Source organism: Camarhynchus parvulus, chromosome 1A, assembly GCF_901933205.1.
Source record: "Camarhynchus parvulus chromosome 1A, STF_HiC, whole genome shotgun sequence".
Classification (NCBI taxonomy): Eukaryota; Metazoa; Chordata; class Aves; order Passeriformes; family Thraupidae; genus Camarhynchus; species Camarhynchus parvulus.
Genome location: NC_044586.1, coordinates 62128246 through 62147888, shown reverse-complemented (window position 1 = coordinate 62147888; position 19643 = coordinate 62128246). Strand labels below are relative to the sequence as shown.

Below are 19643 nucleotides of genomic sequence, written 5' to 3'. Positions count from 1 at the left end.
GTTATTAACAAGAACCCCCTTCCCCCTGCCTGCTTCCCCCTCCCTTTCCCACACCCTCTTTTCAGATGCCAAAGGGTCTGGCTGCTCCTCTGGCATCTGCAGCCCTTCTCTCTCAGCGAGCACTGTCAGTGTGAAACCCTGCGGTTACACAGCAATCCCCGTGGCAGCGCAAAATAAATGAATAGCATTCAAACCCAAGCGTGGCTTTGTCTGGGGTTCTTCTAGCTGCTTATTGAAGTGAACAATCCAGACAAAACAGTATTGATTGTATCACCACGTTAAACACTGGCTTTGGGACAAGCCACCCCTTCCCACTGATCTCCGGTTATTCCGTGCCGCTGCGGTGCTGGGTCCCTGCTGCAGACCTCAGTGGGAGGCAGCGCAGAAATCAGAGTTGCTTGCCATGGGATCAAAGCCTGAAGTCTGTTGCACAGTGTAGAGGGCTCTGACTGTACATGTGTGCTTGCAGACATAGCTAAAAAGTCAGGGTAGGATCTCATTTCCATCAAAGTCAACGACAAAACTCCTGTTCATCCCAAGGGCCAGAATTTCCTTGCTTGCTGCGTGCCACAACTCTCCAAACACTGATATCTGAGACTGTGCAAAGCTCAAGGTTATAGAAACCCTTGCAGAAAGGCTGACAGTGTCACATTTTCCTGGAAGGATAAAGAGATACTGGAAGAGTTAGCTTTATTAGACAAATCTACAGTCTTGTAGCACAGAAATTGGTGTTAATTCTTGGCCCTGACATGGTGCCACCAAATAGCAATTTTATCCATCCGGGAGTGACTCCTGTGTGCCATAAACCCATGTCACTCCAGGGTCTTGGCTTATTTAGACCATTTGTGATAATCAGTAATATTATGGTCCCCAAACTTACTTAAATCCACTGCTCCACTTTGTGAGATTCTCTCCCAGACACTTTGTTGGCTGAAGGAAGTTGTTTGGCTCTACCTAATCTTAGTGGCACAGGGAAATGATGCAGAGAGCTTGAATTTCTGTAGATCTCATACAGGCACTTGTTATATTGGAAGCATGATCCAAAATTGTTTTAATTCTGATGTGGAGCTAACTTCTGATTTGGGAGACACCACTGTTTTCACCTTCCTTTCTGGTATTCACAGGGCATAGAAACAGCTTTAGTCTCTTGCTAAGGTAGATAAGACACAGATAAGACAGACTAGAAGGAAAAACAAAGATGCAGAGATTAGAAATTATTTGCTCAGATTTACAGAAGACCAAGAAAGGATTTCAGATCTCCTCATGGCTCCTTCAGTGTTTGTTCTGAAACATACTACAGAGCATTTCAAATTACACTGAAGGGAAGCAAACTTCAGTTTACTTTAGTTCTGTGACTCCTTTGGGTGAACAAACCAGACCATACAATCTAACTTAACAGGTTTAGCTCAGGTTTAGTAGATGCATTACTTAAAGGAAAAATACAGGTCAGCTTTTAAATTCCTCATAGGTGAAAGCCCCAAGTTTAAAATGGAGCAAGCTCATGATACAGATTTTATTGACCTCCTTAAAAACCAGTTGCACTGAAGGAAGGTTAGCAGCCGCCTCTAAATCCTCATAGTTATAGTTTAAGCTAAAAGTTAAGTTTCCTTTTGCGTTTTTATAATTCACTCACTCTTAGAGCATCTGTTCTGAATCAGGCTGTTTTCCCATTGCTTTAAAAAGCAGGTCAGGGTTAATCTCCAGTACCATGTTTGCTTTCCAGGCATTAGTCATGAAACTGCTGATGAAAAGGTGATTTTTGGCATTGAATTTAATTCCACTTTTCTGGAATGTACTCCTAAGTCCCAGCAAGCCTCTATTAGGTGGTATGTTCAACGCTCTGGAGAAGAACATCGAGAAGAGGTAAGTTATATTCATCAAGGCAGGTTTCCTCCACAGAGAATTCAGCTGAGCATTGAGAGGCAGGAGTTACTGGGGCCAGTCGATGTTTTACTTTTCCCTGCCTCACCTTAGGTATCACATAGCATTCTGCTATCACCATTTGGGGCATGCAGTGGGGAAGAGAGAAGCCATTTGCACTGTATCATAAGCAGATTTTGAAATTTATTTTGACTGAACCTGCTCATCCTATTAAAAAAATAAAAAAGGAGAGATAATGTAGATAAGTGATTAAAAAGTCAAAGCTGTTTTGTCCAATAATTAATGCAACTGCTTCTCTAGGTAAAAGTATGTTCAAAACCTTATGTTTCAATAAAGTCTCAGCTCTATTTAGTGTCTGATTGCTTTCCCTTACCATGTTGAGCAGTGTAGCTAAGAATTGCATGTGTGGTTTGCTGCTTCTCTCCATCTCTCCCCAGAGGAGGAATGGTCTGTGGTTAAAAGGCTTTTTATTTGCTTTTTTTCTTGTTAGTGGAGTCTGAGATTTTTTGCTTAAATGGCATTTAGAGAATTCAGGTTAAGGATTGTTCCTTGCATCTGATGTAGAAAGCAGTGAGATTTGTGATGGCCCTTAATTCCTTTGGGATGGAGCTTTGGGGTCCTCACTGATGGAGAAGCTCTGGAGAAGCCTCCAGGTTGCTGCAAACCCCCTGTACAATTTCCTGATGATTCCTCTCTGAGCTAGTGGCAGAGGGGCTCTCCAACATGAGTAAAAGGTCAATGTGCTGGGACTGGTTTGGACTGGGTTTGTGAGTGAGTTACAAACCTCAGGAGTTTTCATAGCCTTTCTCTTACATGAGTGATTTTGTGTCTGAGGCCAAGTCCTGCTGTGATGGCAACCATGGCAACAGGGAAGGAGAAGGGAAATGAACTGCCCTTTCAAAGGATCTGGTCCCAGGTGCTAGATACGCTTTTCTGTTAGATGTTCATCCAAGACAAAAATTAGTTTAAATGACAGGAACTATCAAACATACAACTGGTGTTCCACTCTCTGTGATAATTCATCCTATGAGACTTCCTGAGTGCAGAGGACGTGCTGGTCCTTTCCAAAGGCTGGGGAATTGCAGGCCAGGGCAGGTGTCTGAGAGGGAATCACCTCTGGGTGAGATATGATTCATGGTACTCACCCCAAAGTTGCAACCCCAGTTATGTCTTGGCCCAGAAAGCCAGAGTTTGGGGATATTTCTGATTTTCTGCCAGATAAGACAAAAACCTACAAGGCTGTATATTGACTGTAACACTCCAGTACTTTTAATTTATTCCCCTTCTCTTACACATGTTTTGGATTGACAAAACTTTTTTCCTCTGCTGGGGAAAAGAAAAGCATAATTAACTTTTGAACAGGTGCATTAACACCAAAAGAAAGAGATTGCTACTTTGAAATACTGCTTGTAACCCCCATTATAGCCTGTATGTGGACAAAAAAAAAAAGAAAAACCTTCTGATCAAATGACCAAGAATGCTCTCAGCCACAGATAGTTGAAGTGCACACCCAGCTAGAAGTGTATTGGCATTTAAAGACCTACAGTCATTCAGTTTACTGAAATAGAGTTACCTTTACTCTCCTGTACAGGAGTCTCTGTGCTCATCTTCCCTAAGGCAGCAGTTTGTAAACGCACTCACATACTTGATGTTCAGGAAAACAAGTAAAGTACTTTCTTAACTATTCCTGTGTATTTAAGACTAATTTTAAAGTAAATTTAAGCAGATAATTAACAGGTTTTTGACTTGGGGGGCAGGGGGAGAGGGGGTGTTTGTTCTTGTTGTTTTTCTTTCCTTTTGTGTGGTTTTCTTTCTTTTTTTTATGAATGAGAAGTCAAGTTTTGAGAAGACCCAGTCTTTTTAAAAAGAATGTATTGCAACTATACCATGAGCTATAAACTTTGCATAAAGGTGCCAGTTCCCTGTGAAGAATGTAATATTTCTGTATCATAAGAGATTACACTTTCAAGACTTAAAAGGCTCTTTTGAAGGGCTGCTTTTGAGTCTTTATCTGTGTCAATTTAAGGAAAAAGATATTATCAGTTGATTTTCTCATAAATCACAGGTTCAGCTAGGCCTCTGAAGGTCATGGAACCAAGCTCAAGCTGTCTTTCTTGTTTGATCATAGAACAAACTGCAGGTGAAACCAACTTTTGAGCAAATTTACAGCATGCTAACATGTATATAGCCTTAATTAATGCTATACTCTTTCTTGATACACACTGTATTTCCAGGAGGTTTGTTGTGGCAGTGGCCTGGCCCCTCCTATTTGTTCTGATCCAAATGCCCCTTACCCAGGCCTGGTGATGTCCAATACAGCAGGACTGCCCAGCATGCCAAGGATGTGCACGTTGGGAGGGATTTAGGGAATGTGTGCACATGTGTGGTGGCATTAGAAGCCCCAGCAAGCACACAGAATTCATCTTTGCACATTAACAGCAGTGTTTACTGGGCTTGCTCTGTGTAAACAGTCTGACATCTGTTTGCATGAGAAAAGTAAATCTTTCCTAAAAGGCTGGATTAACCTCTGAGGCAAATTTAGTAGAAAATTTGAAGGAGAAATGTGCAGAGATTTTCTACAATATGAATGTTAAAAGTAGGCAAAGAGCTTTTTGCCACACATTGTGCCTTAATCCACAGCAGTACCTCTGTGATGTAGTTTTGGTAAAACTCAGCTCTTGGGGTGGTTTTGGGTTTCTTTTGGTTGGGGTTTTGGGGGTTTTTTGGTTGTTTAGTTTTTTTGAGTCTGAAGATAATAGCCTATAGAAATGCATGTGCACACTGATGATTAGAGGATCAGGTCACTTAAAGACAGTGTATAGATATTAGTTCTGTTTGAGGCTTGCCAGAAAATTCTAATAATAACAATTTATAGTATTTTGACCCAGCTTAGTTTCAGGATCCTAAGAAATTGAACTCCTGAACAAACTCTGTTTGCTTATATTGGTACACATCATTTTTAGAAGAAACAAAAAAAGAAACTTTTGGTTTACTTTTTAAGATAACTATATTCATGTAGAAATTACATGTTTTCAAATGCAGGAAGTTGAATTCCTAATTTCATTTATGGATCCCTAAATGATTGACCAGGTCTGTAGAGATGCTGAACAATCATTCCTCCTATTTGGTGGAATAAGGGTGAAATGGTTAAAATGTTAATCCCTTAATAATTTGCAGATCCAGCAATTGAGGTTTCCAGGTTTTCTAACTTGACTTACCAGTGAAAATGAGTTCATCAGTATAAAAACCTGATTGGAGACCTTCCTAGAAAATCCAGAGAGCAGAGTAATTGACTTTCTTTTTAAAGTACTTCAATTTGACAAAAATTCCATATGTGACAGAAACACTGAGGTCATATTTAATGTATAGCTTGATCTTTCCTCAACCAATGCATTACCATAACTTTTCCCATTACAATTATATTTTCTGCTCTCTCTGTCTCCCTTCCTGCAGCAGATTTCTCAAATAACACTGTGCATTCTTTTGGTGCATGTCTTAGCAGTGTAACTTATTGTGATGACGATACCATGCTTTGCAAATGACTCCACGCACCTGGAACTTAGGTTACGGACTTTTAGTTCCAGGGCTGGAGCTGTAATGTCTTAGCAAGTCTTTAAACTTGGCTTTACAAAGAGATGGCTTTGCACTGTCCCAGACATGCACTGCAGCTTCCTGAGGCAAGGGAAAGGGCAAAATCCAGACTAGATGGGAAGCATTTGGCCCAGCAGGATGTCCCCGACATTTCACCCTTACGGTCATGGTTCAGAATGAGACTTCCAGGCAGAGCAACCTGCAGGGAGGGACAGGATCTCCTGTGGTACAGAAGCTGTCACCAGGTCATTTTGCTGCCAGTGGGAGTACATTTCCCTGTAGTTTAGGGCTGTTTTAAGGTCAGGAGTCAAATATCTAGTGCTTTTGTGGTTAGTGTTGCTCACGCAATTGATCATGTTTGTTCCTGTGCGTGCAGCGTTACTCACTGGGATGACGGGGAGTGTTTCAGTGCCTGGAGTTCATAAAAAACTCTGGGGACGTCATCTGTTCGTAGTGTCTTGAACTGCTGAGGCTCTCTGAAGCTTTAAACAGATACTAGTTATTTCTCAAAAAAAATCCTGTGTTATTTTATGTATATAATAAGTGTCAGGACTGCAAAAAGCAAATGGCATGGCTCCCTACAAAGGCATTAGTTTTGGTGCCTCTGAAAAGCTTCAGCCCCTCTGCTTTAGGCTACACTTCACCCTCAGTCCCCCTCAGTGGCTCCTGATCTGCCAAGCTGCCACCTCAGCAGCAGGGGACAGAACAAAACCATATGGTCTAAAGTGGCAAAATAGGTGCAGATCACTTTTAACTTTCTTCTTTCTGCTCTGCTTATACCTGGTGGTGAAAATAAATCCACCACAATGCTTGGGGACACTCAGGTTCTCCTTCAGCGGTTCTCATCCTTTCCACATTCCTGCTCCACAGCTCAAACTGTGTTTTCCTGGTGGACCAAACTTAAGGACAATCTGATATTTTGGTAGATACAAGAGCTGGACCCACTTTTGGGCAGGACATATTGCAAGGCACAACACTGTGACCTAGCTCTCCCTTTAGAGCAAGGAGATGTTGTTTCATTCCAATTTTAGGCATTTTTTTTCAATTTATCCAAGAGATAAGTTTCAGTATCTTTTTGCATCTGGAGGTTTTTGTATCATGATGGCAACTGTGTTACAAACATCTGGTCTAGCAGAATTGTAAGAAAAAAAGCCACAGATTCAGTGCCAGCCCTGAAATCCAAAAGTTGGGTGATGGCTGAGTCAGGCAGAGGACACACAGCAAGGACTGAATTTCCACTAGTACCTTCTGTCAGGGGAGTGTAATTTGGTGTTTGAATCTTTAGGTCAATGAGAGAGAAGGTCAGGAGAGTTGAAAAAAAAGAAAAATAAAAAGATATTAATTCTGCAGCCTAAGTTCTCATGCTTTCTTTCTTTTATTTTACTATATAACTCATTGCCTTTTTTTTCTTCTAATACCTTGAACATCTTAAGTATGACTAATATTTTTGACAGCTTCATTGGCAAAGAGGAGAAGTAACTGTACTGAGTGACATTTTTGATTTCATTTGGATATATTGGAGAAGTAATAAGAATGGAGGAGTTTAAATTTTAGTCTCAGAGTAAGAAGTAAACTCTACCTTGAAACTAATAGGAATCATGCGTGTCCACAATGCCATTTTACCAGCAACACATTCTTCATTTTTCCTGAGGCTGTTGGTGAATTAAAAAAAAGATGTTTTTAAAAAAATTAATTCTACAGCTGTGTTGCAGCTAAATTATTATTTTCCCATACAAGAGAAACAGTCATGTGTAACAATAATGTCAGAAAAACCCTAGAGTGATCTTTATTTCCAGTCAAATGATGAGGATGAAGAAAACAATAGAAAAACAAAGATGAATGTGAATTCTCTGCAAATGTTCCTCATTTTCTTTTCTCCCTCTCTCAATTTGTTCAGGGGTTGCAGCTAACCCGTGATTAGTCCAGCTTTACCTCTAACATTTTTTCACATGTTGATTAATGAGGAAAGGCAGGCTTTGAAGCCACTTTTCTCCCAGACAGGTGCAGTGTTTTAACTGTGAAAGAGCTGACATGTGAATTATTTGTAAAGAGGGAGCTATCTAAACACATCATTAGCAAAGGACAAAAAGCATTGACCTAACCTGGTGCCACAGCACTTTCAAATCCTTGGTTGTTTTCCAACTTACTGATTGTTCAAAGATTTGCCATCATTATTGGCAATACTTTTTTTTTTTTCATTGTTAAATTCAAATTGTGAAAATCAAGTGTTAGATTTGCATGGAGTTCTTTTCCCTTTGTCATATATTGCCAGAATCTATTGCATGTGTCATAATTCAGTTAATGTAAATCTTGGAAAACTTATGTGCTTATCATGAAAGATGAAAGTAGAGTTTGTTGATACAATCTCATCAAAAATCTGCTCCTACTTAACTAAGAAAAGAAAGCAATTAGTAATAAATTGCTTTATTTTTTGTGATTTTTGTTTCCTATGGAACAAAACTGTCTTTCATGTTAAAGTTTTATTGTATGCTCAAATTTAAGGACATGTCAGCAAGCTTTTATGAATTTAAGCCTGTGTACTTCTGAATTGCTAAATCCTATTTAGAAATATTTTAGAACAGTTACTGATTTTGACATGGTGGAGGGTGAAACAGTGAATCCACAGTTGAGCAAAACAAAATTTCTTTTATCTAAGTAATCTTCACTTTCCTCAGAATTTAATAAAACATATTTTACATCTATAGGTCAGGAACCAAAGACCACATTAAACATTCAAGTGAAAGGTTCAAGATCTACTACCAAGTAATGAAATGCCAGGTGTTTATGAAACTCCAGAGCCCTGTGGGGAGGAAAGCAGAGAGGAAAGACAGGAGGAGTTCTGAAGCTATGGGTAAAACAACATAAACAGGATACCAGAAAGAGAAGTGAGGGGGGAAAGCAGTAATGAAGTGTTGGTCAATATGTGTGAAATCGGAGCCATAATTTTATCCTGCCAGAGGATAAGAAAGGAATGAACAATGAAGGCACAGAGGAGGAGGTGACAGTCACCCTAAATCAGTGTCCAAGGTTAACACAGGACACTCTGTAGGAGCACTGCTTCATTAAAAATAGGAGTCATGATGCGCTGGGATTAAGGGACATAACCAATTTAGATTTTTACCTTTCTCTGCAGTGTCCCACGGCAGAGGGGGGGCAGCTCCATCAGTTAACACATTTATGACTAAAAAGTGGTGGCTGTTACACAAATAGCAAATAGTTATGAGTAGCAGGGTGCCGGACTTGGGGGTCCAGTGATCTTTTCAAGTCTAGATCTGCCATTATTCTGCCTTTCTTTCACTGGAAAGAGGCAAAGCCCTGGAGAGGGCACTTTGGACTGGCACCCAGCCAGCCCAAACAGCCAGCTGGAGCCCTTCCAAGTGTGGGAGGTGCACAGCTGTCAAGAGGCTCTAGACTACAATACTGGCAGAGCCACCGGCAGGCAGATGCTACTGCTGCGATTGCATCAAGCCCCAAGCTCAAAGACATCAGTCCTGTTTTCACTCAGGCAATGTGGGAACTGGGTCTTTGCACAGTGCCTTATGAAACCCAAATGTCTGGAAGTTAGCTGCTTCTTCCCAGGCTTCTCCCTCAATTTCACAAACGTGGATCTTCATGTTGACATGAATCCTGGGCAGAAGAAAGGGATTTCCTTGTTGTCTTGTAAAAGCCAGGCCTCCAAGCACTTTTACCTGGCCCCTGCTCCTGCTGCTCTCTGTGGAGCACAGCACCATGAGGAAACACCTGTCCTAGACATATTTCTGCCTACAGCTCCTTATTTGTGGATTCTTTTGTAAATTTTATGCTCCTGTTTTTACTGTAAAAAAGGAGCATTTACTTGGAGTGAAGTGTCACTAGCTGATCCAGTTGAGGGCTAGTGCCCTGTGTTGTGGGTTGTGCAAAAGAGCAGCCTTTTCTAGTTTGTCTTCCTGTTATCTTCTGTGCATGTGGCTTGACCATAATTTATCTGGTTTAAACTCAGTGTGGTAAATCAGAAGTAGCTTGTGCTCATGTAGCACCTGTTGTCAGGGCAATCGATTTTCCAGGAACTTCCTGAAATTTGTATCATTTCACCCTCAGGGTACTGAGTAGACATGCTTATATACAGTTTACAAACAGCGAAACTAAAGCTCCCAACACCAACAACTGGGGGCAGGAGCCAAAAAATACTTGGCCAGAGAAACTGGCAACCAGAGGTACAAAATCTGACCTGCCTTTGTAGCAGCTGATTTCTTGTGTCTGCTGCTCTCCTGTCTGTGGCAGTACACAGGCTATATCCATCCATCCATATGACTTTCCTACATACCTGTCTAATGCATATGTTACTGAAGGCTGTTACAGCTGAAGCAGTAGGAAACAAAAATCTCTGTCTCTGGTTGTAGTATATTTATGTGTATTGTTTTTTCTGATGATCTCAATATGGTCTCTAAAACTTCTTTAATTATTTCAAAGTCACTGTCATAGAAACTTAGAAAAGGGTAAAGCTAAAAGCCCTGTAAGGTCATCTCATCAATCTCTTTGCTCCAAGAGACTCTATTATGATAAAGTACTAGTGAGTTAGAATCATAACAGATGGAGAATCATATGTATGTATAATTTTTTTCCCATGGAGTAGCAGAGGGAATCGTGTGCAGATTTTTTACATAAAGAAACAGTGTGTAGCTTACCCACTGTGAATAAATCTAATTTAGTCATCTTTATGCCTCCCTGATCTTCACCCTCTGAAGTTTGCTGGAGGGTCAGATGTGCACTCTGGGAAGTTTTGCAGATTCTGTGTTGGTTCTTTCCACCCCCAGCCCCCTCTTCTCAAACCCACTACCCCACTTGAGCTGGAGTTTTCCCCCTTGGCAGTGATGCCACCAGCAGAGCTCAGGCTGCCTCCAGCAGCAATCCAGGTCTGTGGGTGCCAGCTGTGCTGCAGCCTCTGAGTGGCAGCAGAACACAGCACGCCTGGGAGGGAACAGCCTGGGACAAACCGGCATCATTTTCAAAGGAAATGCTGGTGCTGGATGTCGGGAGTTAGGGCTCTGCTTTCTACTTCCACCTCTGCTACTAATCTTTATATGGTCTTTGGCAAAGTACTTATCTTTTATGTTTCCCAGATGCAAAAATACTTAGGTGCCCAGTGCCTCGTCCGGTTTCTTGGTTTGGTTTGGGTTCAGGTTTTTGGGGTTTTTTTGAGTGGGGAGCTATTTTTTGATTTCACTTGGTTTAGAAATAATCTTCAGATTACCAGATACATAACTTACCTGACAGTGTTACTAGTCTAAGGTACACCTTACTTTTAACATGTGAGACTCTGAAATATTTTTTAAATATTTCTATTAGTAAACGAAATTACACTTCGATGCTGTCAGACTTCAGCTCCCACTTGCAATCTTACTCTTTCGTTTGGGGTTTTGGTTTTTTTTAGTTCTTATTTTTCTCTTAAGTTATTCTCCACAGATCTTAGCAATAAAAGAGCTGTACTTTGTTGTATCCATCCAGCCTTATTGCCTGCTTTTAATCACATCTCAGTGAGTCGAAGCCAGGATCAATTTCCTTTTGTAAAACTTGGTTGAAGAAGATCAGAAACACAACATTTCACTGTAAAGATCAGTAGTAGTATTCATATTCATCATAGCAGGGCCTCAGCACTGCAAGCACTCTGGTATTTTGGGTGTATTAGAGTTACCTCAAAAAGAGCAGTTAAAAAAATGCTGAGATTTGTGGCAGTCAATAGCTCCCCTTCCTTGGAGAATGCAGCCTCACTCACTGCACTGTGCTGTGATGAGTGTTGCTGTCTGTCCTGTCAGCTGTACAACATGTGTCTTTTGCTACTGCATGCTGAGTGTCCGTGATCCAGATGTTGCAGTTAGGAACAGGACTCAGGCCTTGAGGGAACTGCTGATTTCTGTCCCAGCTGCACCATGGGGATGGGACACTCCATGTGCCAGCCAGGCTGTGCCTCCACCTCAGCATAGCATTGACACACATCTCATTTTGACTATGAGACTCACCTCCTGTGCTCTTTTCTTGTCCAACCCCACAGCTGAAGGCTGATGAAAGGATCATTAAAACGGAGCATGGACTGCTGATCCGCAGCTTGCAGAAAAGGGACGCGGGAGCCTATTTCTGCAAAGCCCAGGAGCACACCTTTGTGCACACCATCGTGAAGCTGAATTTGAACGTCATCGAGAATGGACAGATGGAGAGCACTCAGAAGACTGAGGATGAGGAGGGCCGGGTGAGGGATTTGCTGACGGAGTCCCGGCTGAGGTACAAGGACTACATCCAGCTGGTCAGCAGCCCCAGCTTTAGCCTGGATGAGTACTGTGAACAGATGTGGCACCGGGAGAAGCGGCGGCAGCGGAACAAAGGTGGTGCCAAGTGGAAGCATGTGCAGGAGATGAAAAAAAAGCGAAACCGAAGGCACCACGAGCCAGCCAGGCCACCATCAACGTAGTTTGTAAATGCTATTTAAAGAAAGGACATTTTCCATTAAAAAAAAAAGAAATACTGTGTTCTGGTTTTGTGCATCTTGCCTATGAGTTAGTAATGCTTCTTCTTGAAATCAGAAAATTTACCATCACTGTTAATCTGTGTGAGAATGTACAGTGGGATTCAATGCCAAATGAGATGTTCCTTAGTGGAGTGCTGCAAACCAGGCCATCATTTCAAATGCATTGATTAAAAAAGAAAAAGTGTACACATTTAGCTAATTTCTGGGTAGCCTTAGACTGCGTGAGCTGTGTTCTTTACTTCCTTTGTAATTTTCACATTAGGTTTAGTGTTTGTGTTCCCATATTAACATTTGCTGCCACATTCCACCCCAGAGGTGGCTACATTTCAGGGGAAGGCAGATGTACTTCCAGTTCTTTGGCATCTTTCTGAACAAGAAGCATGGTAGAAATGTGTGACAGATCTGCAAAAATACCCCTAATTTACCCACTGGGCCTGTATACAGGCACACGGGTGGGGTTTTGCTAGCACAGAGAGGCACAGCAAAAAATCAAATTAAGCTTTGGCTTAGGGACAGCATTCATTCTGCCCATAAAAAAGAGAAAGCATAATCATAGTTTAAGAGAGGGGAATTATCGAGTGTTACTCGTTAGTGTTTGAGTAGCCACCAGTTTGCAGTCCATCTGCTGAAATGAAATGCTGACTCTAATTGAAATTGCCATCGAGATGCTTGGGAGTAAATTTCCTAAGTGGTTCATGGGACGTATGTGCCCAAATCCTGTTAACAAATAATGGGACTCCTGCCTGCACCTCTTCTATGCCTCTAAAGGTTTGACTCTGACTGTTTCTCTGGCCCTTTGCTGGCTTTGTTTTATGCAGAGGAAAAGAAAATTAAAAGACAACAACAAGGCTAAAATGAAAGACGATGAGGGAAATATGTAGTGGCTGAGACCAGTGCTCTTGACACAGAGCTGACATTCCTCAGATGTGTGTATTCTTTGGGATTTTTTCTCAAAGGTCTTATGTATTTTTAAGTTGAAAATTTGCATTGTTGGAATTAATACTTTTATTATAATTAAATAAGAGATGTCCATGTGTAAATAAAACTTGTAAGTTAGAAATTTGCTGTATACCATAATTTCATTTGTAAAGTGTTCCTTGTTCCTTGGTTTATATTTTGGGTTTAATAATGTAAATTTTTACACATAAGCAAGAAATACTAGCCTCATCCTTGTCTGTTTTACATCAGTATTATTCAATTGGTTTTGTTCCTGATATGCAGCAACAAACACAAGCTCAAAATCAGGCCTACTGTCTCCTCTCATGGCTGAGTCACAGTCCCCCTCTCCTCTGTTCCATCTAACCTCCCTCAGTTTTGCCTTTCACGCCTTTTTGAGTGTGAAATGACAAATTAGCCACTTCCTCACATGGAAGACAGCTTTGATGGATACCAAAATGACAGACTTCACTTGTTTCTCATGCATTCTACAGATCTTGAGAGCAAAGTCTGTGGGAAAGGCGTGCAATTGTTGTGCACCTCATTAAGGGACCAAAACTGTTGGCTCTGGAGCCCTCGCCCGTGCTGGTGTTTGTGTGTGCATTCAGTCACAGATCTAAAATTGTGAAGGTCCAATTTGCATCGTTGTTCATTTCCTCTCTGTTGAAAGTCGGATATGGCAAAGTGTTTGTCAGATTTCAGAAAGGAATCTCAGCTTACCCACGTTTCTTGTAAAACCCAAAAGCTGCGTTTGCATGTGTTGTACAAAAGCCAGCGATACCATATGTCATTAATTTTAGATGCTTTTTTAATAGGAGATGTATGAGTTAATTAGGAGATACTAGATAGCATGCGTACAATGCTTTGATAGTGTAAAGCACTGAGTGCTAAATATTATAAAATACATCTGTGGGGAGGAGGGAATTTCTCAGCACAGGACCTTTAATCAGCAGAAAGACTGATGCTGAAGATACTAACCAGCCGTGCAGTACTTTGAGAACATGCAGAGAACTTTTTGGCATTTTTGCTGCAAAATAATGTAGACCAGGCATTTCACAAGAGGCTCATCAATTTGGGTACCTTGATTTTAAGGCCAATTAAGACTACTTAGGGAAGGTATGGGGGGGTATTAAACTACTACATATAAAGCACAGGGATACTTAATATTCTTGGCTGGAAGATTATGCTGTCACCATACAGAACCTGCCTTGTTATTCCTTATTAGATTTATATCAGTCCACAAAGTCCCATTTCTCTGGCTTGGGCATTAAGGAAATGAGTGGAACCACACCAAGGCTATGGAATGGCAGGTGGGCTGCATTTACAGGCACTGGCAAAAGATCCACTCTTCTCATCAGGGTGACATGGTACTTCAATTGACAACTCTCATCACATGTTTGCCTACTTCATAAAAAAGCAAAGTAGGGTCTTTTTTCGTATTTTCTCCTCCATGAAAACATAATTTGATTTATGTTTGGGTATGATTGGGGGTTTGTATTCTACATATGAAACCCCCCCAAACTGACTTTAGTAGAGATATGGGGTAAGGGTCTCAGTACTGGGAACATTAGATTTAAATGGTTGAATTAAAATGTTATTGCTCTTAAAAACTACTTTCATTTCTTTTATTTCAAATGTTCTTGCAATGCGATTCTTCTTAAAGAAATGACCTCATCAGTCTGGGGTACAGTGGTACCATAAAACCCCAAGTAAGATATAAGACCTCTTCCATCATGGGAAATAAATTCAATATCCTCCAAACCAGTGTGTTGCATTGGGTTCATGCCACCCCAGGGAACATATGTAATAGTCCCACATAGATAAAAGTCTGTGGTTTGATACACTGGGTAAAATGAATGCTGTAGCTGGCAGGGGTAGCACACCTCATACAGTGCAGGTAATACACATGCAAGGAATCCAGAGAACCTTGGAGACAAAAGAATGAGAGGGATAGATTGAGAATCACTACTGGAAGTAAGACAGGGCTTTGTTAGGTGGGACTCAGCATGGCAAACCCAGGAACAGGAACAGGAGGAGCCATGGGTCTTTTCCACAACCTGCAGTCCCAGAGGGAGGTTTAGAAGATGAGCTAGACCAGAAACTGTAACAGAGGAGTAGCACTCTCTTTTCAAAGGGGTTTAATCTCTAGTGTAATTTAGACGCTCAACTTGAAGCTTGAATTTCAATTTGATGATTGGGGCTCAGCTGGGCTGCTGTGAGCTGTACTATGAGCCACAACAGGCCCATAGTTTAAATGAAACTGAGCCCTGCCTCTTTCAAGAGTGCCATAAAAATTTAAATTGAATGAATTTTTGGTACAGAGTGAAAAAAAAAGTTGCCTCCACATTAATAACTGTAGCTTTTAAACAGATCCCTTAGTGCATTGTTTCAAATGTCATGAGGTTCAACAAGGCCAAGTGCCAGGCACTGCACTTTGGCCACAAAAACAACCTCTGCAGTGCTAAGGCCGGGCTAGAGGAGTTGGAAAGTGGCCCAATGGAAAAGGACCTGGGAGTGCTGATCCACTGTGACTGAGCATGAGCCAGCATGTCCCCAGGTGGCCAAGGAGCCAATGGCACCTGGCCTGTGTCAGGAATAATGTGGCCAGCAGGACAGGGAAGAGATTCTCCCCCTGTTCTCGGCACTGGTGAGGCCGCATCTCGAGTGCTGCATCCACTTCTGCCCCCCCAGTTTTAAAAGGACAAGGAGATGCTGGTGTGTGTCCAGCAAAGGGCAAAAAGGACAAGAGAACCTCTTCTGGGGAATGACTGAGGGAGCTGGGAGTGTTTGGTCTTGAGGAGACTCTTGTGGGACCTCATCACTCTCCACAGCTCCTGAAAGGAGGGAGTAGTGAGGTGTGGGCCAGCCTTTTCTGCTGTGCCTGCAGAGAGGGGATGAGAGGAAATGGCCTAAAGCTGAGGCAGGAACGATTCAAATTAGATATTAGAAAAAATGCTTTTGCTGCCTGGGTGGTCAGGCATTGGAATGGGCTTCCCAGAGAGGTGGTGGAGTCACCATCCCTGGAGGTGTTTAAGAGGCACCTGGATCTGGCACTGGGGGATGTGGTTTGGTGGTTCAAGGGTTACAAGGGCAGGGCTGGGCTGACAGCTGGACTAAATGGTCTAAAAGGGCTCTTCCAATTTTATGGTTCTGTGATTCTAATCTTCACTTTTATATGATATATTTATGTCAATATGCATTCAACAGGGATTACAGTTATTAATACAGTATCTTTTTCTTCAACAAAACCTTTCTATTGACCGTACTTCAGCAACAGGTCAGTGCTCAACTGAATCAAAGTGGTTTCAAGCAGACTCTTAGAATAACCAATACAATGTGAGCTGTAGTTATAAAAATGCTGAAAACTGATATAAGCTTTAAAGCCCAACAGGGCTCTAAACTTTGCAGCAATCTTGCAGTCAGTTAAAATAAAACAGAAAATGGGATTAGCAGAAAAAGGAATAAAGTATTAACACTTACTCTGATAAACTGGTTCTGTTACTGGAAACCATTCCAACAACAGGTGTGAATGTGTGTTCATGCCATAAGCAAATGCTTTCCCCCCTAAGCAGTTAAGCTGCTTGAGGTATCTAAGAACCTGAGTACTTTCCAGTTCATATGTAGATTTTGTCCCCAGTTCTTATGTCACTCATAATGAAGTAATTAGGCTAAATGCAACAGATATCCACTTGTTCATGTGCTTTTGAGATCAGAAGATTCCTACAGTTCAAATGGTATGAACCTTTTATTTGAACCATTATGGGTATTGATCTTCATTTAACATTTCAGATAATGAATAATTATTTGTTATCATTACTCATTGATCATGCAATCAGCCTGTGTCCCATAATAATGTCTCAATATTTAATAACAGCTAATGGAAATTGAGTTGTCTGACATTTTTTCGTACAAGCTTATGTGTACAGGAGTGCGTGTAGAAATGTCTTATTTTCTATTTATTTTGTAACAGAGGTTAATTTGCAAAAAGCAAATGTGATTTCAAGAGTCAGGGTTCATCTCAGCCTCCATTGACAGTAGAGATTAAAATATTTCTGGAACTGAACTGAAGCCTAAGTGCACTGTTAATCTCTTTATAGTCTGGTAGTCAAATCCCAAATCTGTGTGTTGCTCTGTGGAGTATATTGGCCTGGTTCTTTTTGCACACAGTTATTGATGAGACATGGAGGTCTAAGGAATTACATCTACATGAATAGAATATTAAGCCCATGTGTCTCTCTAATATATTCTGTTACATTTTAAAAACTTTAAATGATCTCTCTTGTAATATTTCACTGTAGTGTTGCTAATATTACCCTGAACTAGGCTGCTGTCGCTAGCTGACGTGTGACATTCTTTGTAGCTGTAATCCAGATTTCAAGGTTGGTAAAGTAAGTTCATTACAGAAGAAAAAACGAAGTCATGTGAAAAAAAGTTTAATTATTAATTCTACAGAACAGATTTATAATACTTCATTTCCACATAACAAAATAGTGGTTATACTAGAATGTGTGAGAAACACCAGCATTTGTTTTCTGTGCAGGTAAGGATACATAGCGAATTGTAATCTTGAGGGTCTCACTTGCCAATGTATGTCTGAAACAGCTGGTGTGACAGCTGTGGCAAGACTCATTTTTTACTTGCTTGGTCTTTTCTTTTCCCAGTAAGCCCATTGTCTCCTGCCTTTCAGACTCTGCTCTAGCAGATAACCCCACTTTTACATGGAGGAGGACTTTGGATCAGGTATTTTGTGACATATACACACACCCCTACACAGTCATGGTATCACAGTCTGCCTTCAGCTGAAGACTTCCTTTAGTATTAACTTCAGCATTCGTTTGCAGATGCAAACCAGACACCTTGAGGTTAAATTGGAGACCAGATGGAGTTTTCGTTCACAAAGAAAAATTTTGGGACTGGTGCTGAGAGGTCTCCTTTCTCCTTTTGTTCATGTGGTTGCTGTGCAAAATTTAAAATTAAAGTGGTTTGTGCTTAAAAGCATAAGATTTTCCACATGATGTAAAAAAATGAACGAGCAAACATTTCCACGTGATTGGGTTTTTATTTTAATATGGACTACTGGTCCAATGTCAGTGCATTAGTCCAGATGGTACAAGACAAGAAAATAATATGTCCAAACAGTTTGCTGTGATATCCGTAAGGACCCCAGACAGATCTCAGTTTTGGAGGTATTTCACATTCTTCTCCCTTCCCTCTATGGTATAGAAGTGGATTTGGCTGGATTTTTGGAATATTTTTGGGGGGGTGGAGTGGTTTTTGTTAATTTAATTTTTTTAGAAGGGCCTCTTTTGGTAGTCTGGGTTTTTCAGACTTTTTCAGGTTTTTGGTTGATTGGATGGTTGGGTTTTGTTTTCTTTGTTTTGTGTGCATGTGTGTGTTTGGTTTGCTTTTTGTGTTCTACTCTTCTATTCTTTCATGTTATTTCTCCTACTAAAAGGGACCATGCCCAAGCCCAGATGCTTTCTGGTGGTGTAATATATGACAAAGCAATAAGAGGAACAGAAGGTATTTTGGTATGGAGACAGCACAGACTGCAAGACACAAAATCTCAAGACTTAAATGACAATGCTGAGTGTTCAGAGACCATAGTATACTTCTCTGGCCTAAGTTGAAAATTCAGTTAGATTTATAAAAGATATATTTTTTACTTTATGAATGTTTTTTCTTAAAATATGTTTTAAATATTCACTCCCAAACCTCTCTTTGCAAAAATAAAAAAAAAAGAAAAAAGAAATCCAAGCCAAACAAACTAAAAAAATCCCCAGAAGGCCAAAGAAATATCAGCATCAGAGCTTTTTCATATCCTCCTTCAGAGACTTCATGTAACTTCCTCCCAGGATGCTTTTTGTTGAAATTAATTGTAATAATCACATATTAAGACTGCTTGTGTGCCTGTGAACATTCTTGGCTGTAAAAATTGGATGCAGAGCACATGAGATGATGAAAATACAAATGAAAAAATGAAAAAAACCCATTTCCAAATATTTACATTATTTTTCGGTTTTGGTGATGATGCATCTCCATCCCATCTTCCCCAGTGACTGTCTCAGAATGTGACTTGCCTGGGAAGAAAGGAGGAGATTGCAAAAGCATATTACCTCCAAATTATAAATTGCAAAATGAAAGGTCACATTAAATGGACTGGCTGCAAGGATTGTGATTAATACCTCACTTTTGACCAACAAAGACTATTTTTTCTCTTAAAGTGAAATTTATCACTCTGCCCAGCCCAGGAATTGTATGCCATTTGGCTTCTTTTTTAATTTGTAAGGCATGAGTGGTTCTCAGGTTGATTTTGAGAGTTGGGGTGATTTTCACTCTATAATACAACTATTTATACAGCAGTAAGACTGAAGTATCTATTTGTACATGTTGCAGCTCACTGAGTTGCTATTATTACAGAAGTAGAGCTTAAATAATCTACATTTTTGCCCGACCTGCTGGCTTATTACATATTTCAATTTTATATGCAAAGGTAACTGAAACAAATGTATGTTTCATTAGTGCTATAATAAACAGAAAAATCTGAGGTTTTGCCTCTGTCTTAAACCCAAGTAAATCTACAGCATAAAACAAAAGATTTCAGAGAAACAAAGTTCACAGCATGCCACAGAAATAGCAAGGGTGTTAAGGCAAGGTTCAGTAATCTGAAATTTCTTTCATAGAAGTCTTTCCTAAGTGGGGATTGACTGAGATTCACCACTCCACTGAGAATGTG

General features: G+C 40.6%; 1 protein-coding gene across 3 annotated transcripts in view; it reads left to right on the top strand.

Annotated features, from left to right (window-relative positions):
- The window catches only part of SEMA3D (semaphorin 3D), a 136957-nt gene extending 122440 nt beyond the window's left edge, over positions 1-14517 (top strand). For all 3 annotated transcript variants that reach the window (XM_030960791.1, XM_030960790.1, XM_030960792.1), the window contains exons 17-18: positions 1724-1863; positions 11501-14517. In XM_030960791.1, the coding sequence (XP_030816651.1) occupies positions 1724-1863; positions 11501-11914 (554 nt within the window). In that variant the 3' untranslated portion in view covers positions 11915-14517. The remainder of the gene's footprint in view (positions 1-1723; positions 1864-11500) is intronic.
- The last annotated feature ends 5126 nt before the right edge of the window (positions 14518-19643 follow it).